We start from the raw sequence: 18,324 nt of genomic DNA on the forward strand, positions 1-18,324 counted from the left end.
ATCATGTGAGCAAAGAAAGTGACCTGTAGGGACTTCAGGACACATGTTCAGAATAGAAGAAAATGGGCATTTAAAAACTAGATGGACCCTCTTCTTAGGAAAGCCAAGAACAATAGCAAAGGCCTTTAAACATTAGCGCATTGATTGAAGAAAACCTGTGGTTTGCTCCTTAAGGGAGAGTCATCAGGAATTTGGGGTTGTGGGTTTCAGGCACTAAATGTTGGCATGCTTGTAGACCTCTTGTAGAAATTCCATCTTTCAGGAACATATCCAGGATGTGGCAGAGAACCAGCACCATTCCTGCTGATTCCTATGGGAACGAATGTCAACATCAGAGAAGACCCATGAAGCATCCCCAGACTAGGAAGGCAGGGGTAGGACATGGAAGCACTTGGGGTAGAATGGGGCTTCAGAGTTGATTTCTTTTTTTTTAATGTGAGGGCTAAAACTGTTAAATTAATTAAACTACTAGAGGTTTAATTAGTGGCCATTAGACTGAGGTGGTTCTAACAATGCCTGAGCAGCCTGCAGAAGCAAACCAAAACCTAAACCTATAGATGCCTCAAGGTTAAGAAATCAAAACCCAACGACAACCAATCACAAACAGCCAACCAGGCTCTCCAAAATAAGCTATAGCCAATCAAATAATTTCCTTGCTTTGCTTCCTGTCTTCTCTATAAAAGTCTTGGCCCTGACCCTTGGTAGAGTGCTCCTGACCACTTCTGGTTTGGGGTCACCTGATTTTAATAGACATTTACTCAAATAAGCTCTTTAAATTTTTAAAATATACCTGTTTATCTTTTAACAGAATTTAGAGTACAAGAACAGTTAATTACATAATTGACTGGTGAAGATTTTATTTTCTAGATGAAAGCTTGCTATACCAAAATAATATTTTTTATATTTCGGTATATAGGGGGGAAAACATATATACACAATAATGTTAATGATTTTCTTTGAAATCTTGGATCATATTTAGGGTTTCTGTTTGGATGTTTGGATTTTCTCTAACTTCTAAATAAATATGTATAATTAAATTTTTTACAATAAGAAACCACAATAAAAATATATACATATATAATGAGTATCTCATAAGGCTTGGGAAACACATTTGCCTGGAGACTAGCTGACCAAATAATGAAGCCTTTGCACTGAATATGAAGTTAGAAAAATGTACAGATGATGCTGTAAACTGATAACTGCAGAAGGCATCAGAAACCTCATAGAAAGAACACCAGCATTGGCAGGAAGGCTCAGGATTTCAACAAGAAATAACTGAGATGATGTTTGGAAAGACAGTACAGAGTTTTAGATGCCTATTTATCAAACCACAGAATGCAGTTACCAGACCAAATTAGCTAGAGACATTAAGTCAGGGACAGAAACACATTTCTGAGACTCTGATAGAGGACTTCCAAAGAACATATTGTTCAAAGGAACAGCCCAGTTAGGTGCAGAGTTACAATGGCCCTGTGTGCACATGGAAGCTACACGCCAGGTACACCAGGGGCAGCCCACGGCAGAGAGCTGGGTACAGAGAAAAGAAGGCAATAGACAAGCTACCATTTGGGGGACACACTCCATACTGCCTGGAGAGTTTAAGTAAGTGGGTGATCACAAAATGACAAAAGGAGATAGAAATAATGAGGGACTGGTCAAATACCTAGATATTTGCTGGACGTCTCAACTGAAACTAGAATCTCTGATACACACTTTCCCTGACCTTCTGATAAATTAATTTCACAGAAAGTTGAGCAAACTGCAACTTTGGATCTAATTCTGATCAACTGGGGGAAAGGTAGAGACGGGGTAGGGGGGTGAAGAGCTTTGGCTGTGAAGCAGAAATACTGAGAACTTAGAAGTAACTACTCAAAGAGAAGTTCGCTATAGTTAGATTTGAACTCTAAAGTTTAAAAGAACTGATTTTAAAAGTTCAAAGAAAATATATGCATGACCTGAAACTCAAAAGAAAAGATACTTCAAGAGGGAGGGCTCTCTAATATAAAGTTCTAACCATACAATTGCAAATTATCCCAGCAGATGAAAATGTAAAGGCATCTAAAGGTACTGATGTGATCCCCCAGGGAGCAGCCTAATGGGCTCAAATTTTTAAAGGACTCCTACAAAAAGATCAAGAGAAGCGTCCATATGAAAGAACATTAGCATGGTCCAGATGAGCTTCAAGTTGCAAAAATGCTAAAGACTAAAAAAAGTGTGTGTGGGGGGACTGCATTGCTTAAAAGTTATGTTTGAACTGAGAACAAGAAAGACACAGACCTGCTGTTTGGGATGGATGGTGGTTGTCAGATGATAAGAAAGGCAAGGATAATCTTCAGCTGGGGAGAGGAAGAACAAACCTTGCTAAGAGGGAAATGGATGAAGTGATGGGGACTTAGAGATCAAATGACTACTCCTGACAGGTTGAATTTGTCCCAGAGCACAGAGGAAATTAACAGCTGAAATACAACCAAAAACCTTTTGATAGTTTCTGGTGAATCTGGGAGCCACTCAACTCAACAGGCCAAAGAAGGGCATGTGTAGTCCTAATTTTCAAAAAGAAGACAAAAATGCACTTTGAAGGCGGTGTGGAAAATTCTAGAATAGTGTATTAAATGAAAGGTTTACTGCCCAGTCAGTGTGGCTCAGCTGTTGAGCACTGACCTGTGATCCAGGAGATCGAGGTTCAATTCCTGGTCAGAGCACATGCCCGGGCTGCGGGCTCAATCCCCATAGGGGGCGTGCAGGAGGCAGCTGATCAATGATTCTCTCATTATTGATGTTTCTCTCTCCCTCTCTCTCTGAAATCAATAAAGATATATTTAGATGATAAATAGATGATAGATAGATAGAGAGATAGATAGACAGACTGACAGATAGATAGATAAAAGGTTTACTTAGGAAAGGAAATGAGACTCTGAGCAAGAGACTCTTCCAGGAGACCCTTGCTAACAACAGGTAGCAGCCAAAATGATGGGGCCCCGGGGAATTGTTTGGATGGGAGAATGAGGGTTTGAAAAGTTCTTCCACAATATCCTTGTAGAGAGAATGGAGAAATGTGGGCTAAATGACACTCCAGTCATGTTAATCATGGAATCACTGAACTTGTATCAATCAGAAAAGGTCTCTTTCGTGGACTTGGAACATTAAATGAGGTAGTGGATTTAGGAAGGGAAAACCTGTAACCTGTGATGCAAGGAACAATGAAAAAAACTTCAAGAGTATATCCTAAAAAAAAAAAAAAGATGACCCTGAAATACCTTAAGACATCATATAGAAAGGAGATCAACATTTCCTCCATTGCACCTCAAAATAAAGAACATGGCATGGACACTCTGGAGCTAGGGCACTTGGGGTCAATATGGTATCCAAACAGAGGCCAGTGGCCATCTCTTGAGGATCGGTGCTCAATAGGATAATTCACATAAGGTCTTGTGCTGGTTTACCACAAACTTCAGGATAAATATCAGGTCCTAAAATCAGAGTGTTGGCAGGGAGGCATTCCTTCTGGTGGCCCTAGGGAAGAGTCTGTTTCCTTACCTTTTCCAGCTTCTAATAGCCACTTGCATTTCTTGGCTTGTAACTCCTTCTTCGAATCACCCTGATGTCTGCTTCTGAGGTCACATCTACTCTAGCCCTGATCTTCCTGCCTCCCCTTCAAATGAAGACCCCTGTGATTATATACATCCCACCCTGGTAATCCAGGATACTCCCTTTAAAACCTTTAATCTCACCTGTAAAATTCCTTTTGCTTAGAGGGAAACACATTCTCAAATTTCAAGGAATAGGACATGGACATCTTTCGGGAGCCATTATTCTGTCTAGCACAGGTCCCTTCCAGGCCTCAGAGATCCAGTGAATTCTTTTCTGGGAGGGCAGGGGCCGATGAGTCCCTGTTCTCCTCAGTGACAAGGGCCCTGAGACACACTGTTCCAAAACTTTAAAATCTAAACTATAAAATGATTCTTTTAAAGATATTGACAAAGTTGAACATGTCAGCTTGAGCACAAGTTTAATGTAGTTAATTATAAACGCTGAACAGATACCAATCTTTTTCAAAAACGCTTATGTTAACCCAACAATTAAATATTAACTTTTTAGTAGGCTGTAAAGTTTATTTCCTTATAAACCCCTATCTACAGGCTTACCTAACCATTTAAATACAGCAACATCCATTACCACTGACCAGGTGGCTAAGACTTTATGATCACCCTGGAGCTTCCTAGAGTTGGGCTTTTTAAAAAGAGAAACACATAACATACTGAGGAAAAGGTCATGAACATAATACAATTACCCAGGCTTTGTTACCACTCTTCTTTCTGTTCACATTTAATCACCATCAATTCCCCCTGCCTCCAACCACCTGTTTCCAAATCCAACCATAGATTAGTCTTTCAAACACAGCCTTCCACTTATATTTTCTTTGAAATTCAGCCCAAAATGAGAGATTCTTAAAAGATCAATGGATTTATAAAAATTTCCCCCTATATTTCAAGTCAAGAGAGAAACTATCCATATGATTTATAATCAAGTACACTATAGAAAAATAAATCCACAAATAACGCTTCTCATCAACAGTTCTATCCCCTTTGTATGTTAAATATATGTAACATATATAGACAGGAAGAATTGAGAACAGCAAAATGATGACAGAACGGGTAAGCAGAAAGGAAATCCCTCCATGAGATGTATGCCGCAGGTGCACAAGTGACTAAGTCTTATTCACTGTGATCTACCCAGCATCTAACACAGCGCCTGGCAACGAGTGAGCGTTTAAATGCAGAGAAACACGAATCTAGCCCCTGGCACCTGGGGCACACGTGGTGAGCACCCGAAGGACTGCTGAACGGGTCCTTTCACTAGTAGAAATGATGAGACACAACACAAGCAGAGAAATAGGATGTTGGCCTTACTTTACTATCCTTGTCTGGTTTGGCTGCTGAACTGTTCCCACAGGCGGATGATGTGCTGTCGGGAGAGGTGGGAAGTCCAGAGAGAATGGCCATTATCTGGCTACTGGGCTCGGTCTCCAGGGAGGCGGAGGTGATGCTTGGGGAGGTCATGGACGCCGCCGCAGCACAGGCCAGGGGGGCACTGGCTCGACCCATATTGACCGCAGTCATCGGAGGCAGAGGCTGGGAGGAGGCCAGGGGGTGATGGGGAAGGCCCACCGACGCAGGGCCCAGACCCGTGGAGTTCTGTACTTGGATGGGCGTCACCGCTGCCGTAGGGCGTTCTTGGTTGTGTGCCAAAACTAGTCAATGACAGGAGGGTACACAGTAAAGTTCAACTTTCTGATAAATGCTACTCATCAAAATATGAGTCATTTCATTGCATCAGACCATAATGAAAGGTTGCTATTACATTTATTACAATAAATAATGGATGCATGGTGATTTAAAAGCACTTAATCCTAGCTGGGACCCTAGACAGCATTTTCCTTCCAGATGGGCCGTTGAGTCTCAAGTGCCTGGAAGCTTAGCTGTAACCCCGAGGCCCTTCAGTTAGAGAGAAAGAAGGCCTTTCCACGGAATGAGAGACACGGAGCCAGTTTCTGATGGTGGTCTACATTGTCAAACGACACCGGTCTTCAGTCCTTTTAAAAATTAGTCTCTCTTTTCTTATTACTTGTTCTTTCTTTTGGTTTTTCAGATAGAAAGCACAAGTTTCTCCTATTGTTATCCAAGGCAGTTGGTAGGTTTTCAATGCAATGGAAAGAAGAAAGCTATTTAAGGTCCCACTGGGTCTAAAATAGACTTGTGACTAAACTGACAAAAAATTATCGGCACACTGGTTAGCTGCAGTAGATACGCAGCAGTGAGGTTTGAAATCAGATGATCTTGACTATGGAAGTCGTATTTTCAAATATTACTGTAAGATGTAAGCCGCAGGTACAGAAGTGACTAAGAAGTGACTTACATTCTTAGGATTGTCCTAATCTCTTTCAGGCTTTCGATTTGTAGGTCAAGCTTGAATTAACATGCAGGGCAGGCTTAGCCAAAATAAGCAGATGCAAAGTGCCACTGACTAGACTCTGTCCACTTCTATTTCCTGTTATTTGTTATTTTATATCACATCTGCTTTCGTCAACATCTGTCACGAAAGATCTGACATTAGGCAGGCAACCCCTTTTCCTGACACTCTCCAGTCAGGTTTCCTCCTTACCTGTCCTCACAGCATTGCGGGCCTGGTTGACTGTCATCTGCCCAGTCATGTTCAACAAGACCTTAGCCTGAGGACTTGTGTGGATATGAGCTGCTGACACCACGGCTGTGGGGACAACACCGGGACTCCCAGCCATACCATTTCCCTGGAGCTTCTGAGCAGGCCCTCCTGCAGTAGAAGGGCTGACCATGGTCACCCCCCGACTTGTTTGACCAGCGGTAGACATAGGGGCTTTAGCTTGGGAAGCATTTGTCACCGCCCTGCCAAGAGAGAAAAACAGATAGCCCGATCCATCAGCCAAGTGGGAGACAGAACAATTGGAGAAAAAAAAAAAAGAAAAAAAAAAAGGTCTCAAACTTTAAGACAAAACATTTTAAAAAAATGAATGAAACTATTTTTACAAAGTGTAAATATAGCAAATTCAAACTAACAATGGCCCTGAGGCAGAGAAAGGTCTTGAAATGTATTCTGAGTCACAGAGAATCATACAACATATTCTGCTCAAGAACACACAGTGTCTGGGCTCAGCTTTCCACACCAAGACCGAACCTCTCCACCAACTTAAGGCCCTGGATTCTCCTACTTCCTCAATCCAAGAAACCAGCCCTGTCACCTTACAATCACATGGCCATGGCCTTGCTTGTGTTTTCTGCCCTTCTCTCTACTTGCCCCGCCCCACATAACCCAAGGACTTGTGTATATGCCCTTCTGTGCACATACACATATATACATGCTCCTGGAATGTCCCCTCTGGCTTCTCTTGACCTACCTTAATCTCATTTATGTTTCAAGGTCCAGCAGAAATCCCATCATTTCAAGAAGTCTTGCCTAAGGCTCAGGCTGAAGACTTTATCACTCTATTTTATGTGGATTTCTTTGTTCTATGACCCTGATTACAAAATGTGGTGTATTGTTTTTTAGTCGATTCCTTATTAAATATTCCTGACTCAGTAAAAGTTCCTGGATAACAGGGTCAGTGTAAAAATGGTTCTTTTCCATTTCTCCAGGATTTGTAGTTATAGCGGTATGGCCAGCTCTAAACAAATACTTACTGGTTGAATGTAATTAAATTAGGTTTGGCATAGTTTTGTGTAATGTGTTTTTTTATATCCTACATTCACTTAAACAATTCTATTTATAGTAACTTTCTACTAAGTAGACTACTTCATTAACTTGAACGCCCTTATTATTTACCATGATGAATAACAAAGAATTAACTCATTCGTTTTTGAATCTTATAAACATGTTTTCCTTTATTAACTTAATATTTTGTTTTTGGTTTATTTTACTTCCATCAGTTGTTTGTGTGGTTTGTTTTTGGGTTTTTTTGTGTGTTTTTTTTCCCACCAGAGAGGGCCTATCTACCATCTTCTGGATCCTAAATGTAGATTTTAACTTATACAGAAAAGAAGGTTTATATCGATTAAAAATCTGCAAGTCAAATTAAAACTAGCATCCTGTCACCATCTGCACCAATAGTGATTTTCATTTGATTAGGCTGCTGGCCAACCTATAAATCAAGGCGAACAGCTGACAAACATGTCAATTCATTAAGCCATTTATTCAGTATCAGAGGGGTTAAGGAATGATTTAACACAGTTAAACCTGGACCATTTAAGAGCCCATGGCCAGAAACCGAGGCTCCCTGAATGTCGATGCCATTGTAAGTCATTTCATTCAGTTTCCAAGGCTGCTTTCCTCAGTGACCAGAAGGTGGATTTACCTCTAAATAAAATGAAGAACAGTTTGTATATCTAAAAGCTTTTACTTCCCACTACCCTATAACAGGGTTTCCAAACCTCAGTGGCATTTTGGGCCAGTTAATTCCCTTCTGTGGGAGGCTGTCCTGTGCACTGTAGGACCTTTGGCAGTATCTTTATCTTCTATGCACTAGATGCCAACAGCAACCTCTCTCTCCCCCTCTACCCCATGAGGACAATCAAAAATGTGTCCGCACACTGAAATTCCCGTGGGGAAGCAAAATCACCTTCAGTTAAGAAGGATAGAGGATCAATGCCATATTTAAGGAATTTTATTTCTGACTGTATTACGGAAAATAATTGCCAGAATTCAGAGGTAATCAAGCTATTGGAATACAGAGCTGGACCACCTGGGCTTGGAGCACTTTAGTATGTGATCTCAGACAAGTTATTTAATCTCTTTGTACCTCCATTTCCTCATCCATCAAGCGGGGATAATAACAGAAACTCCAACAATGAGTTGTTCCAGGACTTAGAGTTAACGTGTGCAGCACGTTTAGAAATCTGCCTGCCTGGCACATAGTAAGCATTATAGAAACATGTAAGCATTAATAATATAGCTTTTGTTTATATTAAACATTATGCTTTTTACTTTCAAGCAGAAAAATACTGAAAATGGTCTAGCTGAGTCTTCTACACGTTACTTAAAGCAAATGACTTAAAGCCCAGTGCATTTATTTGTAGAAACCTACAATTTCACATATATCCATGTGAAAAGCAAGCTAAGAATTTGAGTTAGAAGGGATCTCAGCAAGCACAGATACGGATTTTTTTAAATGTTGGCTGTGTAACAGGCAATTATAATGTGAGAGGGAATCTGGACAGGCTGAGAGCCACGGAAAAGAACAAAGCTTCTCTGTTTAGAACTTAGTAAACCATTTATTCAAAGCCATACCTTGTGATGGGTGCCACATAATTACCAGGGAAAACCCCTATCTTGCTGGTATGCATCGACGTCCCTTTGAACCAGCCATCCTGGCAACGTTCAAACACTAAAAACATCTCCCCTTTCCTCAGCTCCAGCTCATCTTCTTTCCGGGGAGTGTATGGATATATAGCCACATACCTAGAATACAAAGAATATTTGATTTCGGGCTGAGTAACAAACAAAATCCAAGATGCTCAAAATTTGTCCTTGGTATAAAGTCTTGACTATCTTATACAAATGAAAACAGAAAGTATAATTCTTCAGCCTGTAAGGAGCATTGGTATTCGTCCACTGAAAGGGTTTGCCATCGACATCGAAAAGGCAGAGACCTTCCTGATTAAGAACTGCCAACCCGGCCCTCCCAGTGGGAAGGTGACCACCCCACCAAATGGTATTTGCCGGGTGTGAAAGAATTAATGCAGCTTCCCAGAGTGCTGGGGATTAGGTCCCCACTGGGAAAACTGAGCTCTTCAAATGGCACTTATTAGACTTGGGAAGTAGCCCCAAATGAGGACATATGGTGTAAAACCCCACTGGGAAGCACAACGTGCTGCTTTCCACACACAAGCCGAACCCAGCGGCGTGGGCTGCACCTGCTTTTGTGTGCTCAGCCAGGAACAATAGTGAGTTTGAAAAAGTCAAAGGGAAATGGAAGTCCAGGTCACAGAGCATACAAAACCCCACAAGGCAAGGTGACTGTGCCACCAACATACGGGAACCAGGGAGGCAACGCTGACCAGTTGTTTTTACCAGGGCTCACCAGTTCCATGTATAAACTCACACAACAGAAGATCCACAAAAACCTAGCTGTATTCTGCTGCAGATAAACTTGGAACGAGATGACTAGGCTTTTGTGGATACTTACTGCTGGGGATTTAGCTTTTCACATGCATACTGCAACTAGCCCTGGTTTGTGTGGGACACCTTCCCGTTCCTCGGTATCCTAATGCAAGGAATGAAAATGAGACAAAAGGCTCAAAAGGCAGTTCCATACACACATAATATTATGAAGAAGCAAACAGCTCTGTTTCCCTAAACTATATGAAAGGCCTTCCCTCAGCAGGACGGCTGCCTGGCGAGCTCTTGTATTAGGCCCATTTTGCTTCAGCAGCCTCCTAATTATATGCATGACTGGGTAGAAGTTTGCAGAACACAAACCACTTTGGAACCCATAAGCCTGTCACCAGCTCGTATCAGAAAGGTGTTTCTCTACCTCTGCTCTTTGGGCCGAGTTTGAAATGAATGTTTAAGCCGTAATAAATGACACCCTCACTTACACGCTGGGGCGAGTCTGAGGTCGTAAATGTGCAATCTGGTCGGTGGGTCCCGCTGTGGGCCTCGGTCCCATTCCAGCAGCAGCAGCAGCGCCCGGCGGTGTGGAGGCCAGGAGAGGGGGTGGGGGAAGAGGAGGGTTCATAGTCTGGTGTAAGGAAGAGACAGGGGGGCAAAAAGGAACAAAATATTTATTTACATCTTTTATGGAAGGTGGGAAGTAAAAGGAATCAGAAATCCATGGGAAAAGACTTTAATGGAATCCAAACAGAGCAGAACCAGCTGGCTGCCTAAGATGAAAGCTTCCTTTGAAAAAAAACCAACAACAACAAAAACAGCAAAACTCCTATCTTGCTCTCCCTTAAGATCTTAAAGCCACAGCAACTTTTTCCAGCAAACAGGTAAGTTATCACACTTGGGAGGAGGGAAAGAAAAAAAACACACAACAAAACAACTGCATGTAATTTTAAGATTAATGAGACTTTTAAGTATAGACTTGGGCAAAAATCCAAATGCCTTTCAAGGGGGCAGCTATAATGTCATACTGCTTACTAGGAATTAATTTGTGATTGTTTCTGTAACCTGAAACTTAAACACAACACAAAACAATAGCTATAGCTGAAACCGTGCCTTCAGAAGAAAATTTCCTTTGATGCCTGGTCTCCAAAAAGCCCAAACAATAGCAAGCCACAATCACTGGGCTGTTGTTGCTACTTTTGCTGATTCTGTTCTTGACTATGCCAGCTTTTGAAATTTAGGACTATCAAGGCTGGTAATCTTTAACAAGTACACCAGTGAAAAGCTGCTGGTTCTTTTATGGGCACAGGCTAATGGGGTTCTGCCTACAGGATTCCATGCCTTTTGAAAATCAATGGGGCAATTGTTACCTTCTGATCTGCAAACCCCAGATAATTCTTTAGGGTCTGTATACTGAAACTCCTGGGAAAACAGGCACACAAAGCCCTGCCTGAACCCCCACCTTACCCTCCCTAAATCTTTGAACCACCACATGTAAAAACCGAATCAAAGAAGAAATGAGGAGTAAAGAATACACCTATGAAAGCATAAATGACTTGGACGCATCAGCATATTAATAAGAAAAACCCAATGACTTCTAAATATAGTTCCTAACATTTGTCTATTTTTTGGAATAAAAATTTGAACCTCATCAACAACACTGACTTCATTTGCCTATTAACATACAGAGTTCCACAAACACAATAAACAGAGTAGGAAAAAAATGTCACATTTCTAGACATACGTTGCAACTGTCTCACACATTATATTTTATTTAGTTTTGCTCAAGTGACTTTCTGGAAGGATTTTTCCCACACAGCAGCTGAAGTTGTTGCAGAACAGCCAGTGTGGAAATAAATGAGGCGTGGACCTGCTCACGCAGCGCTAACCTGGACCAGGCAGAGGTCAGCTCAAAAGGTCAGAACTCCGTGGACGTTCCTCACGTTCTCCATACAAAACACGGCAGCATGAAGATTTGTTACCGCTTTGGAATTTGCATAGACTTGGGCTTAGAGGCTTCAAACCCTTTAACTAGGAGAAGGTCAAGAATTCATTCCATTTGGTCTCCTTCCAGTGACAAAGTGGAGAGAAGTAAAGCTAATCCTTGGTAAAATGCTCAGCAAATGTGACCTGGGCAGTTCACGGGCACTGATACACCAGTGGTTTGACAGGTGAGATAACAAGTCTAGACTGTACAGTGGATAATATACGGAGACTGTAAAATAACCACTTAACTGACTTCCACTTAAATCTCCCTAAGCCCAATCTCAAAGCAGCATGGCTGTGGAAAGGCAGAAGACAAATGGCACGTGCTCAACAGGAGCCCGGCAATAACCGCTCCCAGAAATTACTTAACACAGTACCGAAGACAAAGAACCAAAAAGCTCCATTTCACACTCTCCACAGATTTCCATTTTCAAGAGGAAAGGAAATTAAAATCACCCGCTGTATTTTAACGTATTAATATGGAGGCTGCATTAAACTGGTCCTAAGAAGAAAGAGGCAAGGATATCTACAGAACTAATAAAAACATATTCACATTTTAACAAAATGTAACAAAAAAAAAAGGTCATTGTTCCTAGTTAACAAACACAATAAACAAATGTTTCATGCACATTACTTTTACAAAGAATAAACAGTAGGCATCTGAAATATGGATAAAAGGATATTCCGAAAGATCCCAAAGGTTGTGCTTGAAACAGACAATCTTAATAAAATTGGGCAGGATTTTTCCCAATGCTGGGTTACCTATCTTTGGGGAAATGTGCATACGGGTGTGCATGTGTATCCATGGGCATATAAGCACACAGACAAAGACCAAGAGGGAAGGTCTGATTAAAATCAGATTCCTAGATGTTGCTCAGCCCTGCGGGGTTGGTAAAATGATAGGGCTCTTGTGAGTCCAGGGCTGTGACAGACTAGGAAGCTCTGTGGGTTGCTTTATAAACAACCTCGACTGAAATGATCTGGTGATGTGGAAGTTCAAAAGGTAAGCCACTGTGTGTGTTGTGCTTCGGGCAGTTCGCTATCCTGCAAGACCTAACATTTCTACAGAGCAAACTGCGGCCTTCCATTCACCCAGAGCTGACCTGGAGACCTGCCTATTATTTCATAGCCCAGGCTGGCACAGCTCCAGAGGCCAAGATGCACTCTCCACCAGTAGGAAAAACCAAAAACAAAACCATCTATGGCCCTGCGAGGAGCATAGGTGACATTTTGCTAACAATATGTTGTTAACTTACTATTGTACAGAACTAAATACCACACTTAAATGCCATGTTCACTAGACACGACATGCTTACATTAATAGGGGCTTAAAAAGTGCTCATCACTTGCAGCTTTACGGAAATGCAGCAAGTCTGTATGATCAAAGTAAAGGTGTCCATAGCTATGGCCCAGGCCACAGGAATACCAATGTCAAAAACTCGGTGTTATTATGATATGTGTTAAAAATTAGCTTCCTGCTTGTGCTTCTGTCGATTCAAACCTATTTACCAGTATGTAGCAATGATGTGAGGCAAGAATGACTATTTCTGAATAACATTTAGCTCAAATACAGGACTTAGTGGTCGACTAATGTAAATTGGTCATATTTTGCATGTCCAGGTTCCCTTCTAGGACCCACTGATATTGAAAGAAAAGGCAGCTTTACATGGTAGAAGCATGGGCTTTGGGGTCAGAAAAACGTAGATCTAACCCTGGCTCAGCCTTTTAAGGCAGTCCTCAATTCTTCTTTGTTAGAGTGAGCACCAGGAAAGAAGTGCCCTCTCTCAGAGTGGGCTGGATTCCAGGCCACTGACTGCCGCATTTGCTACTGGATGTTGTGAGTGGAAAGTTCAATTACTAGGTGTGAGACCTCTTCTCTGTCGGTGCTCTCTCACCTGTCGCACTTTCATGGAACTAGTCCAGACAGTGGCTAAATGATCTGGACTTGACTAAGGACAGAGGACACGGTCCATTTGGCCCTGCTAGGAGCCTTTTGGTTTGGGTTTAATATATACAGTAACCAGTACAATCATCTGTCCAGTGAGCTAAATATAGCTAGGACTTCAAACTTTAGTAAGAAAGGCATTCTCATCAGGCACTGGGATTGACCCAGTATCAAAACCCTGACATCTGTAATTGAGTACTGAAATTATATTTCTTCCCTGATTTCTTGCTTTATACTTTAAATTCCAATCCCCATTAAAAGAAATATATTTTTAATTTATTTTTTTATTATTTATTTTATTTTTATTGAATTTTGGGGGTGACATTGGTTAATAAAATTATATAGGTTTCAGGTGTACAATTCAGTAATACATCATCTGTATATTGTATTGTATTTTCACCTCCCAAAGTCAAGTCTCTTTCCATCACTAGTGATGCCCCCTTTATACTCTTTTAACTCCCCCCACTCCCCTTTCCCTCTGGTAATCACCATATTGTTGTCTGTATCCATGAAAATTTTTTTCGCTTAATCCCATCACTTTATTCACACAGCACCCCCAAACCCCTCCCCTCTGACGGCTGTCAGTCTGTTCTCTGTATCAAAGAGTCTGTTTCTATTTTTTTTAGTTTATTTTGCTCATCAGATTCCGCATATAAGTGAAATCATATGGTATTTGACTGGCTTATTTTACTTAGCATAATATTCTCCAGGTCCATCCATGCTGTCACGAAAGGTAAGATTTCCTTCTTTTTTATGGCTGACTAGTATTCCATTGTATAAACGTACCATAGCTTTTTAATCCACTCATCTACTGATGGGCACACTTGGGCTGCTTCCAAATCCTGGCTATTGTAAATAATGCTGCAGTGAACACAGAGGCTTAAACCAGGGCTGAGGACTGCAGGTCAGTTTATCAGTAAAGTACTTTACACTGGAGTTTTAGGTACAAGATCAATGGACAATGAAGGGCTCATTTTCTTTCCAACTGCCCCTTATGTGTGCACCTCCCCAAATTATAAAGTGACTGAAGGATGAACTTTGGGCATTTCTGTATCCTTTGGGAAAATACCACTTACTATCCCCCAATCCCATCATTGTTTCTTTATAAATCTGATTTCCAATCAACCCACTTTCAACCCTACATATTGGGCTCTCTGAACAGTCTTTCTGTGTACCGGACACAGACACATCTGCACTGGCTGATGATGAAACAGGCCCAGATGCTGCAAGGTCGAACTCCCCCAGTCAGCAGTGTTATCAATTTCAGCAGCATCACCATCTGCATAAGGCGGTGTTGTACAATTATCTGAGTATTTTGCTTTATTTTTTATGACAATGAGTAGGAAGCAGAAAAATGAAAGTGCTGACACTAGTGATTAAAAAAAATAACTCTGGTGTCAGAATCCAATAAAATTAAGATTAAGATGGAAAGGAGTGAGTGAGTGAGTCTTTGGTCTCAGGTAGACACTCATTGTAATTAAGCTAGTCAACTGTGGGTACATCTATGATAAAAAAAAAAAATTAAAGAATATATTTAAAAATGCAAGAAATCAATGCTTAGAAGATTATGTCTAAAGGGGAAGGCAGAATTAGCAACGTGGTAATTTTTTAAAAAATCTCTTCAGGCCCTGGCTGGTGTCATTCAGTTGGTTGAGCATTGTCCCATGCACCAAGAGGTCGCTGGTTCGATTCCCAGTCACAGCACATACCTGGGTTGTGGGCTCCATCCCCAGTAAGGGGCGTACAGTTTCTCTCTCATCGATGCTTTTCTCTCTCTCCCTCTCCCTTCCTCTCTCTGAAATCAGTAATTAAAAAAAGAATCTCTTCAGGAATGGAATTTTGCTCACCAATTGTGTATTTATCATTCTTCAGTTGATTCATAAGAAGAGATACCTATACTAGTTAACTGGCTTTGCATAAATTACAACAGGTCCCCAGGCCTCAATCTATGGACCTGTGAGATGGAGTTATAATTAGAAACAGTTTAGGTGAGCTGCCTTTCCAGTCCCGAGCCCAACAGAAGCTCAGTAAATGGCAGCTACTGTTGTGATTCATGAGACAGGGAAAGCAGAGAGACTGCCTTACTCATCTCTGTGCCGCTCTCACCTCGCTTTGCAGGCAGAGATAGCAGATCCTCAATGAGTGTTTCACGAATGAGAAAACATGCTGTGTCTCTACCCCCTTAGAACAACGTGCTATGGATCAAAAGGCCTCAGTTCCTGAGATGCTGGAGTCCTTTTCTGCTGTTGCTATGACAGTGTTGGCCGTATCCTATCCCTCATGCTGATTTTCAGAACTCCTGCCAATTCCAAAGACTCTACTTCTTCCTCTCAAACTGCCAGGTTTGCAGTCCCATCCTTCCACTTCCAGAGGCGTTCCCTGATCCCATCCACTGCAGTAAATTCTGTTTAGTCTCTACCGCGGGCTACAATGAATTAATTACATGTTGGCTATTCTGAGAACCTGACATCATTTAATTTTGTTTCTTTAAACACTGTGTGTGTGTGTAAAATAAAAACCACTTAGGGTTACACCTTTTTGTAATGCAATCTGTTTATAGGTTGGCTATAGGCTATATTTGGCCTTTATTGACCTGGGCACCCTGTTACATCTTAGAGCTAAACACCTCTCAGCTGGCACAGAGGATCAGGAATTATGAACCACTTGTTTAAAGAGTCCTTCTGCCACTGTACAGAAGATATAAGACTAAGATCTTCATCTTCCTCCCCTCAAAAAATTAGCTGGGAAAAACCCTCACTACTATTAATAGACTGATGTCTGAATTAGATAGATGTAATAACAGTTTGTTCCTAAGATTAGGTATTTAACATTTTAACAGTTCCATGTGAGATGTATGAAACAATATGCTCATAACTTCATTTGGCATAAAAAATGAAAAGTCTCAATTCATAAAAAGTACTAGAAATAACTTTCATGTTCTATTCTAGTGGTGGCATTTATTACCTATAAATCCATGCCATGAAAAGCACAGTTTCCTTCCTACAGGGCTGCACACTATTGCTGCGATGCTGCTCAAAGTCTCAGGAAATACTTCAAATTTCAAAAAAGGATACTGGCCATGATTAATGAGAGATGCAAAGGGCACAAGCTCCTGAGAATTTTATCCATTTAAACCTAACATATTAAATGCAAAACATTTCTGCCAACCCACCAGGGACTTCGAGATCTAGACATCTCTTGGGATGACAGATACGTCTGTTTATAATTAGTTTTTCATTAAGTGAAACAGGCACAGTAGACATACCATTTAATAAACCTTCCTTTTGCTTAACATGCAAGCTTTTTCATGGAATCCTAGGATGAAATCACTGAATGGAATGTAAATTAATTTTTGTATGTTCCTTCTCTCTTGTGACCTGTCCCATTGATTTGCCCAGAGTGTGCCTCTAGCTAAGAGCAACTGGCCATTTACTATATCATAAAGTTTTTAGCTCACAAGGGGTGAAACTCAGCCAGTTCTGTCTTTTCCACTAATTCATTTTTCTAAGATCAGGGAAGTCAGTTGTTGTTTTTTCCCATTAAGAAATCAAGTTAGAATTTTCCATGGGAAGTAGTTATCTAGAAATGAGAATGCCAACTGGTTGTGAAAATGTTGGGGTGGGAAGGGAAGGAAGGAAAGGAGGGTACTCTGCGGAGATGAGAGGGTAGACTGATTATGGAACTTGGCTCCAGTCAAAATCCCCAGGGGCTACCAGAATCTCAGGGAAACCACATGTCAGTAAGTTAGATTTTCACCTTCTACCCAGATGTATCATTGCAACTAACCCTCCCACACCAAATGCTGGTACTATCAAGAAAGTTATAATTGTTCTGGGAACATAAAAAATACCTTTAATCTTTTCCTAGAACATCATGATCATCATCTTCATTATTAATATTATTTTAATCCTCACTCGAGGGTACTTTTTCCATTGCTTTTTCAGAGAGAGTGGAAGGGGTGGGGAGAGAGAGAGAGAAACATCAATGCAAGAGAGACACATCGATTCGTTGCCTCCCGCACACACCCTGACCAGGGTCGGGGATCCGGCCTGCAACCAAGGTATGTGCCCTTTGCCAGAATCGAACCCAGGACTCTTCAGTCTGTGGGCTGAGCAAAACCAGCTAGGGCAAGAATATTGTTATTATTTTTTAATTGATTTGAGAGAGAGAGAGGGAGGGAGAAAAAGAGAGAGAGAGAAACATTGATCAGTTGCCCCTGGTATGCACCTTGACCAGAGACAGAACCCACAAACTAGGTATGTGCCCTAACTGGAATTGAACCCACAACCTTTTGGTGGATGGGACGACACTCCAACCAAATGAACCACTAGGCCAGGGCATAACCAGAACATTATTAACTTCCATTTAAATACAAGAACATGCTTAACTCTATAAAATATTTTCAAAAGTCTGAGTCAAGCTAGGTAATGACTGCATTTATTCATATCCCACCTAGTTTCAAAGTCAGTTTTCAGTCATTTATAAAATGTATCAAGACAAATATAAAAGAAGTAAAATGAGGCAAAAGGAAAATGAGGACAATAAAACTCGACGAAGCCAACATTTTGACTAATAATGTTGTGAGGTCCCAGCTAGAGAAGGGTACCAATCTGGCCCTAAGCATTCTAACAGAGGGAAATATAATCTTTATAACATATATAAAATCCACAACCTAAAAACAAACCAGCTGCTCAGAGGCCTCGCTATATTCCTGGTACAGAGCAGAGAAAAACGTGTCCCTCCAGGCATTCTTA

The 18,324-nt window shown here is 41.2% G+C and overlaps 1 protein-coding gene across 1 annotated transcript in view; it reads right to left on the minus strand.

Moving 5' to 3' along the window:
* The window catches only part of SH3RF1 (SH3 domain containing ring finger 1), a 153,010-nt gene that overhangs the window by 14,240 nt on the left and 120,446 nt on the right, over positions 1–18,324 (minus strand). Inside the window, exons 7-10 of the mRNA XM_081137512.1 lie at positions 10,128–10,270; positions 8,818–8,988; positions 6,163–6,422; positions 4,911–5,251 (exon numbers count right to left, since the gene is read on the minus strand). Of these exons, the coding sequence (XP_080993638.1) occupies positions 4,911–5,251; positions 6,163–6,422; positions 8,818–8,988; positions 10,128–10,270 (915 nt within the window). The remainder of the gene's footprint in view (positions 1–4,910; positions 5,252–6,162; positions 6,423–8,817; positions 8,989–10,127; positions 10,271–18,324) is intronic.

The sequence above is a fragment of the Miniopterus schreibersii genome, assembly GCF_964146895.1.
Source record: "Miniopterus schreibersii genome assembly, chromosome: 4".
In the NCBI taxonomy this organism is placed as follows: Eukaryota; Metazoa; Chordata; class Mammalia; order Chiroptera; family Miniopteridae; genus Miniopterus; species Miniopterus schreibersii.